Here is a 17,519-nt window from a genome sequence, read left to right as displayed (position 1 = left end):
GAAGCACTCACATGTCTATTTCTTTGAACAGTAGCTTAAATAAAAATATTGCTACAGAAGAGGTACAAGTTTTTAATTGTCCTTTCCACCAATTTATTACAGCCATAAGATTATATTTAAACACATTAAGAGTTCATGTGCAATAGCTCTTTATACTGAAATAGTTGCCCTGTTAGCCATTAATCTATAAAAATCTTACAAGAAACAGCATATTTAATGTTTTAAAAACAATTTCTGAATACAAAAACCTTCAAAGTATAAGCTCTTCAAGGTTTTCAAATACAAGTTTAAGTTCTAAAACGCAGTTTAGTAAGAACATCCTCACTTCTCACTTACCTTAATCTTAAAAGTTTATTACCGTAGTAAAAAATAGAATAAAAAAATATGTATTTCATAACTTTACATTAACTTGTTGAACCTCTAATTAGCATATTTCATTCCAAACATATTTGAGTAAACTGGAACTGTAAGTATTGAATCATTAGTTCATGCACATCTTATGAAGCTGATGCATGTGATTTTTGCTGCAGTGCAAACATTTGGATAACATCCAAATTCAGAAGGATGTATGAGCAGTTGCATCCACTGTTTACAGAGAAATCTGCACTGACACTTGCCTAATCTGATAGGAATGCACACTTACTGGGCTGCCAAGATAAGCAGCTGGGAGGAAAGAAGAGTCTCTCACCTTTGTTTTGCTTGCCTGGCACCGTGAATTTAAACTCCAACTCTGCATTAGGCAGCCCCAGGATAGGAATGTGTGCTGCTCATGGGATGCTGGTCGCACCAGCTCAGTATGGAGTGCCCAAGAGGACCTGGACTCCCTTTGGTTGCAGCTCTGTGTACTACCTACCCCAACACTCTGCTAATCCAGCAGAAATTTATACCCAAAAAATACAGAACAGCTGAGGGTCTACTTTTTCCTGCAAACTTAATAAACTGAAATGGCTGAAGTTTAACAAGTATGAGAGGCAACACAAGAAAGCAAGAGGAGGGGCAGGCACTGATCTCTTCTCTGCGGTGACCAGCGATAGGATCCATGGGAATGGCCTGACACTGTGTCAAGGGAGGTTAAGGCTGAATATCAGGACAAGGTTCTTCCCCCAGAGGGTGGTTGGGCACTGGAACAGGCTTCCCACAGCAGTGGTCACAGCACCAAGCCTGACAGAGTTCAAGAAGTGTTTGGACAATGCTCTCAGGCACATGGTGTGATTTTTGGGGTGTCCTGTGCAGGCCTAAGGGTTGGACTTGATCCTTGTGGGTCCCTTCCAACTGAGCTCATTCTGTGAATCGCAGCCCAGCAGTCAGGTGTCATTAGGCTGCTGCAGCAGCAGCACAACTTTTGTTTCCTCAGACACTTTAAACAGACTTTGGTGCCCCTCAGGAATTGCAGACCTCCCAGTGGTGCTCTTTGGAGAGAGGGGTGTACAGAAAAATGTGCTTAGCACTAGCCAGCTCAGCTTTTAATGCCAAAGCTCCACTCCTTGCTTCTTCCCTAACTTGATATTTTACCAGCTAGATGAGTTAATTTCAATCTGTTTGGCTTTTTGCCCATAAAAGGACAGTTCAACTCCATTCCCTCTAGCCACACACTCCTGCCATCCAACCAGCAATAAAACCACTCTTGGATCAAAAAGGTGGGAGAGCAAGGGACAGACAGAAATACAGGGTAAATAGAGCCACACAGTCCATACTACCAGCTGCCCTGCAGGTATTTGGCCCAGACACATTAAAAAAATGAGTTCTAACCAGCTTCCTGGCTCAGCTGATTTTTAAAAACTCCAAGTTTAGCTGTCTAGCGTAAGTAACAAAGACATAAAAGAAGATCTGCCAGCTCATGAGGGTACAGAGTTTGCAGTATCCTGAACACAAGGTGACATTTTTACCTGCCAAGGTAAACCTGTCCCACTCAAGCTGGGCACAACTAAGTTTAGAGGGAAGAGATGGGAACCCAGGCCAGGATCTCCATCCTGTGGGTAGATACAATGTCACACTCCTTGGGGACTTCTAAAAGTACTAAAACCTCATGGAAGAAAAAAAATCAAGTAGGTCTACCTGTTTCCACAGTTTCAGTCTCAATTTCTTGTTCCTCTGCTACATCTTGCATCAGGTAAGTCTCGTCATCATAAACCAGGACCTGAGCAGCGTAACCCTGTTCTAGTCTGGCACTAGGAACTGGCTCCACAATCACTGCTGGGAATTCAGAGACTGGCTCATTTTCCTATAGAAAGGGAAAAAAAAAAAGGGAAGAAAAGAAAAAAAATGCTCTAAATACTGCACTATTGAACTCTACATGAATATTTTTCCTCTTATGCTCTTATGTATTTTATGGAATAATGATAGTAATTTTAAAGATTTTTAAATGAAATTTTCTTCTAAAGCAAGAGATGAAAATAATAAAAGATGGCTTATCAGCCATCAAAGGGACCTACCTCGAACTCAAAGATATTTTCCTGGGTTTAAGCACTTAAAATTTAAAGCATCAAACAAAGAGATTGCTTTAAGATATTGGAAAAGAGGTTTCTAATGAAGTCATTCAGCTGTGGGAAGTGCTTCTTCTCCCTCTGCTTGATGAAATGTAATCAAGGCTTTTTGTGTGTACTGCAAGATACCTACATCTGACCTGTGTCTCATGAACACCCATGTTTTGGATTAAGTAGATAAGCTGTCACAGAAGAACTGACTACTTCACAGCCCATATGCTTATCTCTACTTATTTAAGGATCAAAATGCCTGTAAAAGCATATTCAATCAGTTAAAGTGTTGCAGAAGTGGAACCCTGCCAGATTCTATTTATTAAAAGCTCCAGGATAGTAGAATATGTTTATTATTTGTTGATAAGAATGCAAAAATGCAACCAAACGTGTTGGCTAACTTAAAAGAGGCCCTTTATTGTTCTACTCAGCTTGTTCTATACCCTCAAGACACATCTGAGATCTTTAAAGAAATGCTTAGTATAGAATGTAATTTTGTAAACCAAGTCTACAGCTGTACTGCAGACTCCAAAACTTACTGCTTCCACTTCTCTGTGATAACAAAATCTTCTAATAAAAGATATTTGGAAAATGGCTGCTCTCTTACTCCTTACACAACAATCTCAAATCCATTTCATTTTTCCTCGCAGCAAGTTTACAGTGAACTTTTCTTTCAAATTTAGATAAAAGGTGCAAAGTTTGATAGTAAGCAAATGCTATTGATTTTTCTAACCTCTTGCTTTTTGATTCCATTGCTGTCAAACTCCAGGCCAGGGCCCCCGGTGTCAATCACTGCCGATGTCATGGTGCATCCCCTGAAGATTGTTTGAGAGCTCTTATCTCTTGAAGACAGTAACGCTGATAGCCTCAGGATATCAAAGGCCTGAATTCTCAATCCACTGCTGTTAAACAGCTAGGCAGAGGCTGCTGAAACACAAAATAATTTTAAGTTATTTGCACAATTTATAGCCAAAAGTCTTCCGAGGTTTATGAAATCTACTGCATGTTATATCTCTACATCAGAACAGGATATCAGCAAACACAACAGGTGGGACAGAATGTGCTGACCTTGGTGAAGTTAACAGTGACCATACAGCACAAGTTTCACACTAATACTAAGAGAACACAATTTCAGTTTGGCTCTTTGCAACTTCAGCCAGAATCATTAATTTCTCATTGAGGTCAAGTATTAACTTTTTTTTTTTTTTGAGACATACATACATTTGAGTTAGTGCAGCTTTTCTAAAGTTATTGCTTTCATATCAAATGATCAGATTAATTTTTAATTACATTTTCTTGTTTGCTCTACTAGTTTCATAGCGCTTTCAAACATACTGCCTTTTTAAAGCAGTGCATATTTATTACACACCTCAAACACATACCTAATTTCTAATCTACAGATTTCTTTGAAATACAAAGTATTCTAGCAGTTCATCTTTTAGAGAAAAAATTCTTACGAGTCTAAAAATGTAGTTGCACATCGTAATGCTTCAATTTGTGTGTACCGTGGACTCACTGAGCTTACAAAGATGCACAATTTTCATCTTTGTGGATTTTTTTTAAAGAGCACTTTGTTTCTAGCCACTGCTATTACTCATACCCTGCCTCTGGAAGAGACAAATAATCTCCTTTCATAAACTGTGGGTCAAGAGGAGCAGTTTACTACTTCAAGGTGCAACTAAGGCTTCTTAGTTGTACAAGAGAAAAAGCCCGTGTTCCATGTGAGGCACAAGAACCCAACCTGTTATCAATTACCCTTGCAAGTAACTCCACTGAGATCAATGCTTTTTAACAGAAGCCAGAATTTAGCCCAACATTTTTAATAAAACCCATCCATTTAGAAAGCTAGCACAATCACTGAAGTCTGCAAGAAAACAGGACCTTCTAACACATACTGAAGAAAAGGAATTATAAGCAATACTTTAATGGGCAAACTCAGCGAGTCTGCTTTTCAACAGCAGACAGCTTAAACTAAATTAATCTTGCACATGTAGGAAAAACTAGTTTGGATTCATGCAGAACAACTGGACTCCCTATGGGCATGACAGCTTAGGTACACTAGCAAAAACTGCAATTGCTGATCTTCCCAACAGGATGTCAACTAAGCAGGAAAGTCAACAAAAAATACTACGCAAAAATTGCTTTAAAACTTTAATTTATCAAGGTATTGAGGATCCTTCAGCCTGCCATAAAAATACACCCAGAAAGGCATCACTGATACTGCTCTACCAACGTGGCAGAAAGTCAGTTGCCACAGTATGTGGCAGGTCACTACAAAAATACACCAAAAAAAAACCAAAAAACCAAATAACACACACACACACACAAAATCCTGACACAACAGAGCAAGATACCTGTATTTTTCACCCTTACATAAAAAAGGAGAATAAATTCTGATCCCAGCTTTCTTGAGAGTTAATCCTCACAAAATAAAACCAAAGAAGAGGAAACCATGTAAATCACTATCATAGCAGCAGTAGAATAAGCATAAGATACACTTCAAAAGAAAGGAAAAAAATAAATGCAACTTAGAATAAAAATAAGGCTTTTTTGTTTACATAGGCAGCCAACTTTACATGACAAAGCATGATTCATACCTAACAATATTTCATTTGTAACAGCACAAACAAACCCTCACAGTTAATACTTTATTTTCCATTGTTCCATTTGTAAACCTAGCACCACTTTTTGATTATCAAACCAAAAGCAAAGGCCTCCTCTGCTCCCCAAAGAAGACTGAAGCTGCAAAGCCTTTAACAGGCATCCCTTTGTAGCCACATGTACTTGTCACCCTCCAGGCTTTTACCACAGAGCCTACTCCTTACCTGCCTAACAATTATTCCCAAAGTCTTTAAATTCAGAAATATGTAAAGTAGAAAAACAGCTGTTTAGGAATGCACTAAAATAATCAATCAGGAGGAAAAATAAAAGTTTTATTATCAAAACTTTTTCCTCTTCTACAATTTTCCATTTACATCCACGCTAGAAATTACCACCAAGCAATTATAACCCAAAGGAGAAGTCCAAAGAAAGGAAACTGCACATTAATTTGAAAGCAGAACCTCCAACCAGGTTCAAAATCAGTGTTATTCCTGCAACTCAGACTTACAGCTGCATAAGAACATACAGCACTTCATATACTATCTTTGCCTAAGGATGTCACAAAGCTATTCTCATTCTCACACAGAATATTAATGCAAAGGAACAATCACATACTAGACCACATCTACTGTGTATTTATATTTTATGTACTACAGTCCCACACAGGTGGCCAAACGGTAGAGACTGAAAACACTCAATACTGTGTTCAAGACCACATGATCTCAAAAACATGTCATTTATATCTCCTAAGTTACAAGAAGTTTAGATCACTTCTGTGCTGATTTGTCTGCACATGAATTACTAGTTACCTGTAGAAATGAAGACAGGGCAATGCAGGAACATAAATGATAATCCTCATTTCCCAGTTCCGGAAGAAATTCACAGTAAAAACCTTACAGGGGAAAAGTCTACAGAAGAATGAGTGAGACACTAAATCCCAGCATTCATCAAAAAGATGGTGTCTTCTGACTGAATGTATGGAACAGTCCAGGCAAAGAATAAATGAAAGACACAAAGTCTTTAGATAATAGGATTTGAACTTCATACTGAGAGTCTTGCTATTCAGCAACGTTTTTGAAACTCTGACAGGATACAGAAAAAGGCAAGTGGGAAGTTAAAACAGCTTCAGTTCAGTTCTACGTTGAAGCAAATGCACAAACACACCCCACACACCCATGTGTTTTGTGTCCCACAGACACAGCCCTTTCTGAATGAACCAGTCAAGCATCTGCCCTCTTCCTTTTCCCTAAGGAGTATGTCTCTGTGGAAGGCTTTTTGCTTGTCCCTCAAATTTCAGCAGAACACTGAATCCATTCCCTGTCCTCTCCCTATCAAGTCACAACTCACTTGACTCCTGTAAAAGGAAAAGGCTGCCTGGCCACTTTTAGAAATCAGTTCTGAAATTCACATTTCCCAAGGCTAACTGAGACAAAAAGGCCAAAAGACAATTAGACTCAGATTCTTAAAGGAAGAGATGATTCAGGTTTGTAAGAGAACAGATTGTCCCCAGTGATACAAACAGCCAGCACAGAAGCTGGTTCACAGTATGACTAGTTTTGAATTACAAAACAACACGCAGGAAGATTAAAAATAAAACCAAAAAACACACACTACAAATGCAATTCCTGTCTAGATGGTTGCTTACAACATAGCAAAATATGGAATAACATCAGAGAGAAAAAAAAAAACCACATATCCAAAAGAAATTACCGAATCATTTTGTCAGAGTTCTGACATCCACTCCTGTTCTTCCTGTTAATGGAGGAAGCAGAGAAAAACTAGCTCTGAAACATTTGGAACAACCCTTACAACCACAAAAACAGCTTTGTTGCATCAGTTGTTATTCTTGTACATATCTCATGGGAAAACAAAAGTAAGTCTAGGTGCTCCCATCCCCAAAATAAACTAGAAAAAAAAAAAAATCTGAACCTTAAATTCTTTGCCTCAACAGCAAGAAGTTTATAACTTGTTTACCACTATAAAGGACATATCAAACTCTCAAATTTTGGATAATTTCAATGATCAAGACAACCAATTAGAGCCTGTACATCTTCAGAGGCTACAGGGGACTTGTCATAAAGGCTACAAAATAGCAAGCAGGTCATTCACGTATTGAATAGCACATTTATAAGACCTACACTGTTCATCCAAGTGTTTGCCTACAAGAAATCCAAATGGTTCTAGAATGTTTTCAGCAGAAAGCTTAAAACCACTGCAAATCACAACTGTGATGAGCACATCCCCCCCAAAAATGGTGCCTCAAGTTGATCGCCCTGTGCATAATCACCTACCAGATTTTCAGAAAAGCAAAGATGCAGCTCAACAGAATTACAAATAATAATTGATAAAAACATGTGGAAAGGATGGCAGAGCATCACCTCTTCTAGGCCAGACTCCAAGTGAAGTTATTTAGGACTGGCTTCAAAACAAACCTCTAAATATAAATCTGCGAATAGTTTGAGTACCACTTTCGTTTTAATTATAAAACAAGCAAGTAAGGAAAAAAAAAAAAAAAAAAAAAAAAGATGGCCTCACACAAAAACAAGCCAAACATGCAAAAGTCTGGGCAGCAGTGACCAGAGGCAGCTGCTCCCACAGCACTCAGAGCCACCACAAGAGTACTTGGAACAATGTCCCCCTTTTATTCAGCTGGCATCCCAGATCCTGAGGAGAGATTTATGCAGATACCTACACAGAGGCAACCACAAGAGCAGGACTGCAGCCAGCAGTAGCATCACACACACAGCTTTTTTTTTTTTTTTTTTTAATAAAAAGGCCTTCTTTTGATTTAATTAAAAAAAAAAAAAGTTAGAAAGCTGGCTGGAAAATGAAGTTAAGTTATACGTGCAGAAATATACTGGCCAAGATCTCCGCACAATCCCACTAACAGTGACACGGCTTCCTAAGGGTACGAAGGTGGCCTTTCATAGGCAGCACCTCAGATACACCAGTAAATGCCACTGTCGCTCCGATACATATAAACCACAGCATGCTCTGCAAAAATTTATGTCAACTGAAGAGGGTTTTTTTTAAGATGCTTTGCCAGATAATTTTTTACAGCTCTGGCTAACTGCTTCACACTGCCACGTGCAGAGAAACGGCAAATTAACTTTCTGGGCTTTTTGAGACTCAGAACAAGTCTAAAAACGGAAAAATTAGGTTGCTGAAAAAGCTGGCTGAGTGAAAAAACAAAACAAAACAAAACAAACTTAAACTTGTTGCTAAAGGATCCGAGGGTATACTCAAAAAGAAGATACAAAGTAAATTTTTATATCCACAAGGTCAGGGGAACAAAACAATCCCTCCAGTTTATAGTATCTTAAAAATTACAATAATCACTAAAAGTTACAGAAAAGGAAATCAAAATAAGCAATCAGCAAAGTAGTCCTGGCCACGCCATAACTCCCAAGTTTCCATACAACTAAGCAATAATTTTATTGAGGAATGCACAGAAAATTATTATGCTGCATCAAATTAATGATGCATCAAATCCAGTGAGAAATCAGAGGAAGTCCTTCCATACATACTTCATTTGATAATCCAAACATCTTAAGTTTGCTCTGAAACCTCAACAGCTAAAGCTGATGAGCCCCAAAACATATAAGCTCATAATCACTTAGAAACTATTAACGTTCTGCAAAAACCTTTGTGGCTTCAGCAGGCTTCTTCTGGACCTTCCCGTATTTCATCCTATTAGCAGGCTCTCTTCCCACTGCTCTCTATTTAAAGATAGCCTGAAACCTCCTCTTCCCTCTGACAGGAGTCTCACACACATATCCTCACTTTGTACCCGCACTTCTCTTCCCAGCGAGTCGTTTGTTGGTCCTTAACAACCACTTCCACTCCCCCACAAGCCGGAGTCGTGGAGGCATTATTCATCGTTTTACATAATTAAGGGATAGAGACGATTACATTAAATTGTGAGGATGTGGGTTTAAACAACAACAACAAAAAAGCCCCAATACACGCACTAAAAGTGGGTGCAAATTCCGTAATTAGCTTTCCTGGGATATTCTGGAGGTCAAAAAACTTGTAAGATTTAACAGTTTTATAGAGGTAAAGCTCCTGAATGGCTTATGAGACTGTCGAACACAAAGACACGCGTAACATTCTAAAGTTTACGGACCCTCTGACCCAGGTACGACTGAAACCTGAGAGACGGTTTCAGAAAAAGAGTATCCAAAGGGTACGTCACTGATAGTACCACACAAAACAACCATCGTGTTCCCAGAACCTTTCCTAAAGCAACCGATCCCGTTCACTGTCAGAGATGGAGTGAAAGCAGAAGGAGGAAGAGAGGAATTCGGATCAGACCCAGAACCGTCCCCACGAATTGGCCCCGTGTGTAAGGTAAGGTTTTGCTGCCTTGGCTAAAGAAGTTAAACGATCATAGAAGAATGACAAGGAAGATGACAGTGCCCAGCCGTAAGGGGAGGGAGCGTGCGGAACGAGGAACCGAATTAGTTAAGTGGCGAGAGAAAGAGAGAGAGACAAGAGGGAACACGGCCAAAAAGGGTAACAGATAAACACGGACTGGGCTCACGGCATAACGACGAAGACGCCAGACTCCGGCCCTTTATGCGGGGTGGGAGCGGCGCGGGGTGCTGGGCGCCGATCCCGGGGCCGGGCAGAGCGAGCACACACACACACACACACACACACACACACACACACATGACAGCGAGCGGCCCGCCCGCCCGGGCTGCCATGTTCTCACGGCACCCCGTGTAAACAACGCTCTGCCCCCCTGCCGCTGCCCCGGCCGCCTCCCCCTTCCCGCCGCCCACCCGCGCCCAGCCCGGCCCGGGGAGCTGCGAGCCCGGCCCGGGAGGCCGCGGCCGCCCCGGAGCTGTGTTTACACTGACAGCCGGCGGGCACCGCCCGCCCCGCCGCCGCCGGGCGCGGACCCCGCGGGCTTGACGGAGGGACCCGGGGCGGCCCCTCCGGCCCCGCGGCCGCCCCGCGCGGAACCGAAAGTGCGGCGGGGCAGGGCAGGGCACGGCAGGGCAGGGAGGAGGGCGGGAGGTGCCGCCGGAGCGACCCCCCCGGGCCCCGCCGCCCCACGCGCCCCGGCCGCCCCTCACGGCCCCCGCGCAGCGCGGCCGCCCCCTCCCCGCGCAGGGCCGCCTGTCAGCGGCAGGAGCCGGAGTCGGCGGCTCGCCGCGCCCTTACCGTGTCCGTGCGGGCGGAGGCCGCACCCGTGGGGCCGCGCAGGCCGGGAGAGCAGGAGGCGGCGAGCGCCGCCCGGGCAGAGCCGAGCCGGGCCGGGCCGGGGCCGGGCCGGGGCGGGAGGGGCGGGGGCGCAGCGGCGCGACCTGCCCGGCCCGGCCCGGCCCCCCCCGCGCCAGCGCCGGGCGCGCGGGGGCGCTGCGGGCAGGCGGGGCCGCTCCGCGCCTGCGCGGGCCCGGCGGGAACGGGAACGGGAACGGGAACGGGAACGGGAACGGGAACGGGGAGCTCCTGAGGGAGCGGCGGCGCCGGGGGAGTCCCCGCGGTCGCGGTGCCCATCCCGTTCCCCTCCGCCCCGGGCCGCAAAGGGCGAGGCTGAGCGTCATCGGGACTCCCGCTGGCTACACCGGGGTTTTCCCCCCTCAGCCCCGTGCCGGAGCAGGTGCCTGCACCCAGAGCTCGCTGGCAGCGCCGCGGCCGCGGGGGTCTCCCCCTCCGCACGGACAGAACGAGCTGTCCGTGTGTCTGGTTGCCGCCGGTTCCAGGAGCTCTGTAAACGCAGGGTCTGGCGTAGGGAGGAGAGGCTGTTTGTTCTGCGAGGTGGAGGTTTCCACAGAACGAACATCCCCGACTATTAAAAGCTTTTGCTGCGTGTACATTTTAGCAGACAAAGGAATTAGTGTTCTTTGGCTACAAGTTGCATAGTTCTCTTATTAATTAGTACTCTATCTCCTATTGGTTAACGATTCTCTCGTCTCGTATTAATTGATCCTCTTACTCAGTCTTTCTCTTCTCTCGGGTGGGTGGGTTTCTTGGGTCGGGGGTCCGTGAGTCGGTGGTTCCCATCTCCCCCTGCCGGAATTATCTTTTACCCAGTCGGAGCTGATTCCAGCACAGTTGCTGAGTTGAGTTTATTAGTTTCTTCCTTATCTTTGGAGTTCTGCTGGATGGCCCATAAATTCTGCATCTTTGTGTCCACGTCTTTGCATTATATCCTCCTTCCCAAGTTTTGTTAACCTCCCGCTAGGTCTGAGGCCATTGAAGCATGTCAACCCCTAAACTTTAAAAAAGCAATTCTATCAACAAGTAATTTGTTTTTCTAACACATGGACATCACTTAAAGCTTGTTAGGTGCTCTCTGTTTCACAGGTTAAATCTCACTTCTTGTTGATTAGGCCTGAAAGTATACAAAAATCAAACATCAACAAACATCCTTTCCTAAGAAGATTTTTGCATATTCCACATTTTGCAACATGATCAGCTGTGGAGCCTCAGGCCTACAGAACCAACTCCAGGCAGTGACCTGTCAGGGCAGTGCTGAAGTGTTGCTTTCCAGTTTTACCCAGTGGCGGGTGTCTTTTAGAGTATGTGATTTTGAAGCCAGCCAAACTCATAATGCAGTTTTTGTTATCCCCTTGACAGTATGAGACACCATGTCAGACTCTGCTCACAAAGCAAGTACATAGTTAAGATTGTCTTGATCCAGACTGGTCTGCAGTTTTTAATAGAATTGGTCTTCTCCTTTGTAAATATTGGACTTTAACCATTATGCCAGAAAAAAACCTCCACTGCCAAGGAGACTTTCTGCATTGCGAAGCCACTTGCTGTAAGGAGCTCTAGGATGAAGGTTTCTGTTCAGACTGATTCCGGCCCCACTGGGCCTGTATGCTGCAGGAGTCTGGCATGCTCCTTCTAACAGGAGTCCTTGGCCCTGAGCAGTGCACTCAGGCACTACAGTCACATACACATGCTCCTCACCTGCATCTGTGAGCAAAAGTACCTCTCTGCTACATCTCAGTTTCCATCTGACCACCAACATCTACTGCTCCCTTGGCACTCCTGTGCGTCTCCTCCTACACTAAGTCTGATTTCCAGTCCTCGGTTTCTGCCTTCGGCATGTTACCACCCAGTGCTCCAGAGTTCTGGCTCCTCTTCCTTATGCATCTGGACTGAGTATTTCCTTCCTCTGCATTTTCAGGGCATCAGCTTCCTTCCCTAAGGAAATAAAATCTTCTAGGGTTCTTTAGGCCCTGGCATCTGACTGACTTTTACAGGTCACATACAATTTGAGTTTTTCAGGATATATAAACACAGGCAGTTATTTTCCTCGGAGATGGCGCCAATATCCCCCTGACAATAAAGGTAACCCTAAAAATATCAGTCCTGTGCCCTGAAGCATGGAAACATTGGTGGTTCTTTCTTTCCAAAAACATGTCAGGCATTACTAATAATAGATGGTGCAACCAGCAGCCTCTTATGTAAGTGGCCACTGCTGAGGTGTAAAGTTAAATTAGCTGTCAGTTTGTAATAAAGTACACATAGTAGCAATATTGAGCTTCTACTACACACTAAGCCTGCCAGATATGTAATAAGGCATACACTTGGATGTCATCAATTACAGATTTTGCTATCAGTTTACATGAACCAATATGAAATTTCAGTTGCCTGTCTGGTCTTTAAGAGATAAGAGGTAACGCTTTTAGAACTTTTGTTTGCCTTTAAAAGCAAGGCTCAAACTAGATGGGTACAAAAGTTCTCATTTATTAAAAATGTAGCTGACATCCGTCTTGCTGCTAGAAGTTATAGAATAGTGTTCAGTGTTTGCACATTAGAAAATATAATTATTTTTAATGTTCTGGCATGCAAATTGTATATAAAAAAAAAGAAACAAAGTTGTGAAGTTAAAATCTCGTTGGCAGTGGATGATGGAAGTTCGTGTTTTATAGGCCTTGGGCTTAGATCTGAGATAGCAGATGACAGTATAAAATAAATGGAAGTAAAGAGGAAGTCAAGGAAAAGGTGGGGTATTGGAAGGAAGAGATTAAAGAGTTCCTGACAAAAATTGCCTTGTTCTTGTTACAGACTGGAAATATGTCCAGCTGTGTGGGAGTTTTAGCGCTCAATGACAGTTTTCTTGCAGCCTGGCAGACCTAAGTGCTTTCAGTTTTGTCTTTAGTGCTTAATTAGTCTTGATTTGATGTGCTCACTCTTTTGGGTTTGGTAGGTTTGGGCTTTTTTTGTTTGTTTGTTTTGTTTTGGTTTTGTTGTTCTTATTTTTCTTTCCATGGGTCCAAGTTAAACCTCAGGGAAAAATAAAGAAAACCTTTCTGTTTGGGTGCTGCAGCACATATTCGCTACTGATCTGCACATTACTGGAGCCGTCTCTGCCAGCAGGAAGGAAATTCCGGATGAGCTATTTGGGATGGATATTTTGTTGCATGTGTTTGTCACGGAAGCGCTCTCTTCAGTAGCACAAATCTGAAACACTTGAGTGGCCTTGCTTTTATAAAAGATTAAGCCTAAGACTCTACTGAGTCCTCACAGGAAAAACCAAACCAAACCAACCAAACCAAACCAAAACCCCAAAGCATATTACATCGTGAGCCAAGAGCTCAAAGATTATTGCTGGTGGAAAAATATCACTCGGAACGGTAAGAACCAGGAGTAGTCTGGACAGAGTCCCATTCTTGAGTTACTATAACCCAGTTGCAGAAAAGGGGTTTCTGTTTGGACCAAGTTGGACAGATCCCAAATGGAGGTGGCCACTTTGACACACTACTGATAACTGGGACAGATCTTTAGTACCAATCTCAGGCAACACTGCCAACGCCGAGTCCAGAAAGGGCCACCGGATATCTGTGTCTTACATGACAAAGGGATAAATGTTTCCCCAGGTCATGGAATCGTATAATGGTTTGGGTTGAAAGGGACATTAAAGATTGTCTAGTTCCCATTAGCTTTTGGAGTTATTTTTGCAGGGATATGGGACCTAATTTGAGGTCTGTAGATCTGTTGGTTCACATATTTCTTTTGCCAGGGATAAATACCAGATAAACAAAGGTGCCATCTGTGAAGAATTCCAGATCCAGCAAAATAAAGGCAAAGTTTCAGACTTGTTGCAAATTTTCTGTGCTATGAAGACATAGCAGCTTAACTCAAATTTACTTAAACTTCCTACCTACCCCCTGGATTTTATTCATAATGTATGCTACTAAAGCAGCTTATATTTTACAGTAAAGGCCTTTAAATTGCATGTCTAAGCCTAATCCTTTCTGAATTCACCATCATCTTTATAAGTTTCCCTTAATGGCATGCAAGTTAGAAGAAAATAAAATAAAACAAAACAAAAACTTAAACAAAAACAAAACCCAAGCACACCCTCTCCTTTCCTTAAAGCTGCAATGCTACTTTGCTTGTAAAGCAGGTGAGCATGAGAAGCTTCTGATCCTCAGCAGTGCTTGAAACACCACTAATTACATGGGAGTTATGTGATTAGAGCAGGGGAGTGATGCAGTGCTGAAACAATCCTGTTTCAGGCAGGATTTAGTGTTGGATAAATTTGTCTCATTTTTAAGATAGAAAGAATTACACAGAAATAAAGGAAGAAGTAGTTTGTTGCTGCCTATTAGATAGGCTTTAAAATACAGCAGTTACAATATTTTAGAAAAAAAAAAGAATAAGTGTGAAAGAGGACAACCTCATTTTCACGCAAAAATACATCAAATGTACATGGCATATATATTTTCTTAATTTAGATGTAGCAGAAAACAAAATGCTCACAAGGGACCCTTCTTATACATGGAAACCCTTTGGAAATGATGGTGTTTTACAGGAAGAAATTCCTTACAAAGACTAACTAGTTTGATTTAAAGAAAAAGTAAAATAAAAATAAAAATTGTCCTCAAAGGCATATTTGTCTTTTCATAGCATAATATTTCAGCATTGAAAACTACTTTTCATTTAGGAACAGCCAAGGTCTGCAAATAGCAAATGTCTATTTGCAGACACACAGATGGGGCTGAGTGAGGATATCTCAGAACTGGTACAGAACACAAGATTCTGAGAAGAGATATGCTGAAAGGGAATGGGCAGGGGGTGGAAATCAAGCCATTAAGGTTTTTCTCATAAGGTAACAACTTCAGACACTTCAAAGTCCTTCTCTCTTCATTTATAACTAGGACTGAATAGTTTGTGTAACTTCCTTCTGCTGCTGATACTTGCAGTAAGTGAAAAGGGGTGAGACTGCAGTGATTTTGATTTTATAGAATTTCATTAATAATTCAAATGGAAATAAAGTCATTCACATCCAGCTTCATTGTGTTCCTATTGGCAAGAACTATCAAGCCTTAAGCATTCACTCCAGGTTTGGCTCCTGGATTGTAAGAGCCTCGGCACTAAACACTTTGCGTTGGAAATTAGGCACCTACTAAAACAGTGGCATGAAAAGTATCTGTATGATTTGGATTTTCTCCAAACCACAATTAAAAAAAAAAAAAAAAAGGCAATTTTTTTCCAGTGGAAAAAAGCATACATTATTTATTTCTTCTTGTATTGTTCAGCTCCGGGTTTTGGGGACGGGGGATTCTTTCTCTGTTCCAGGTTTTAGCAATCATACTACTTTTGATTTACTGCCCTCTTCTGCTTGATAATGTCAGTGCATGCTGTCCAGTGGTTAATTATTCTCAATTAGCCCTCACTGGAGAATAACATTTCCCAGTAACTACCGAGAAAGAAGTAGTATGCAGGAAGAAAGAAGCCAGGAAAAAAAAAATCTCATTATGGGAAGTTGATCAATGAATCTCTACGGACCTCAGTAATTTAATTTAATTACAGAGATAGAAAGGGAAAGGGGAAATATGAGCTGGATACTTATTACCGTCTTTCATCTTCCACTTATTCTCTGTATTTTCCCCTTTAATTTAATTGCATTGCATACCACAGTCACCGCTGAACTGACTAGGGAAGGCACAGGCAGCTGAACTTCCTGAGATGAAACACAGAAACCACAGCAATGTAGAACACTTTTCCTAGGGCACAAGCAGAGCTCACACAGATACCTTTTGGAAGACCACTAAGTCATGAAGGTTTTAAAATAAGGAAAACTATCACTAAACCCCCCAAGATTTTTAGGTAATTAAGAGACAGGATCTGCACATGAAGCTGATGCAAATAATTATTTGACCACATGAAGAAGAGTCTTCTGTTCCTAAGAAGCTCCCTGTTTGTTTGCTGTGCAGGACCTGTTAAGCATTAATCACAAACAGCCTTTCAGAGCTTGCTACAGCCATCATTTAAGTTTGGTAAAATGTCCAGAGGAAGTGCAGGACACCTGCAGATACCTGAATAACAAGCAAATCATGCTGTTTCTACAGCCTGTTTAATTACCTGTAGTTAAAGCAAATAGCTGGAATAACTCCAGCACAGAAACTTCTAGTTTTAGCCCTTCTCCCCCTCCAATAAAGCTGGAGGAGGCAACATCTCCTGCAGCATCCCAAACAAAGGAGAAAACCTCAGAATGCATGAGAATCCAGTTACCCATGGTAATGTTCGATGCCCGTCACTCTAGGATGGAATTAAATTCCATCATCCTGCACAGCTTCCATCTTCTGCAGCAGGACAAGAGCAGGACAAGAAAGAAAAGCCCACAACCCAGAAATAGCTTCCCCAGGAGCAGAATTGTCTGTGTGGCAATAGGGATGGCACTCCATGGAAATGAGCTAACCCATGTGCAGCAGACGAAGTGAGCTCCCGTGTCCTTTCACGCAAAATTCTTCCTGTTCCTGCTTGTTTTCCCTCACCCCGTGTATGGCTGTATTCTCTCAGCGCTCTCCTGCAGCACTGCTTAGCACCTGCAGAGAGCAAATGGCAACTACAGTAGCTGATTGTAGCCTGTGCTGCAGAGGTGCATCATAAATTAGCTTTTTCTGCTGAAAAACACAACAAGTAACTTATTTTAGCTACTGATATTCTCAGTCATCACTCAGCTGGTAGGAACTCTGTGTCCCTCCCAGCTGTCTGGTAAAACAGAAGTTGGGGTGGCTAGATGGTTCAAAATGTTTGAGGGAGAGAGGCCAACAGGTGAGGGAAAAGATCACAGCATATTCTCGGCTTGGTTGGAGTTCACTGGGGTTTTGTCTGTGGGGTTTTTTGGTGTGGTTTTTTTGGTTTTATTTTTGGTTGGTTTTGGTTTGTTTGTTTTTTTTTTTTTTTTTTTTTTTTTTTTTTTTTTTTTTTTTTTTTTTTTTTTTTTTTTTTTTTTTTTTTGTGGTGATTTTTTTCCCCCAGAAAAGCAGATAAAAAGTAGTATCTTATCACATCATCAAAGTTTTGCTGCACAGGCACAACAAATCTTGATTAAAGTATTTCACTCTCAGATTGTCCAAGTGTTGAGTGCAAACTTGCGGTTTGAATTATCTTTTTAAGTAAATGCCTTTGGTTTTGAAGAAGCGAATGAATATAGAATTGAAACTCTATATTTACATCAACACAGGCAAA

General features: G+C 42.2%; 1 protein-coding gene across 2 annotated transcripts in view; it reads right to left on the bottom strand.

Annotated features, from left to right (window-relative positions):
* The window catches only part of ELF2 (E74 like ETS transcription factor 2), a 35,137-nt gene extending 24,799 nt beyond the window's left edge, over positions 1-10,338 (bottom strand). Inside the window, exons 1-3 of one of the 2 annotated variants that reach the window (XM_027885690.1) lie at positions 10,248-10,338; positions 3,208-3,401; positions 2,056-2,221 (exon numbers count right to left, since the gene is read on the bottom strand). In XM_027885690.1, the coding sequence (XP_027741491.1) occupies positions 2,056-2,221; positions 3,208-3,279 (238 nt within the window). In that variant the 5' untranslated portion in view covers positions 3,280-3,401; positions 10,248-10,338. The remainder of the gene's footprint in view (positions 1-2,055; positions 2,222-3,207; positions 3,402-10,247) is intronic. The other variant, XM_027885691.1, reaches the window with a different exon arrangement.
* Between the last annotated feature and the right edge of the window lie 7,181 nt (positions 10,339-17,519).

This window comes from Empidonax traillii, unplaced genomic scaffold, assembly GCF_003031625.1.
Source record: "Empidonax traillii isolate 1590-97213 ecotype Southwest subspecies unplaced genomic scaffold, ASM303162v1 scaffold170:size2694500, whole genome shotgun sequence".
Taxonomy (NCBI): domain Eukaryota; kingdom Metazoa; phylum Chordata; class Aves; order Passeriformes; family Tyrannidae; genus Empidonax; species Empidonax traillii.
The sequence above is the reverse complement of the archived record's forward strand: the minus strand, read 5'-3'. Positions and strand labels throughout refer to the sequence as shown.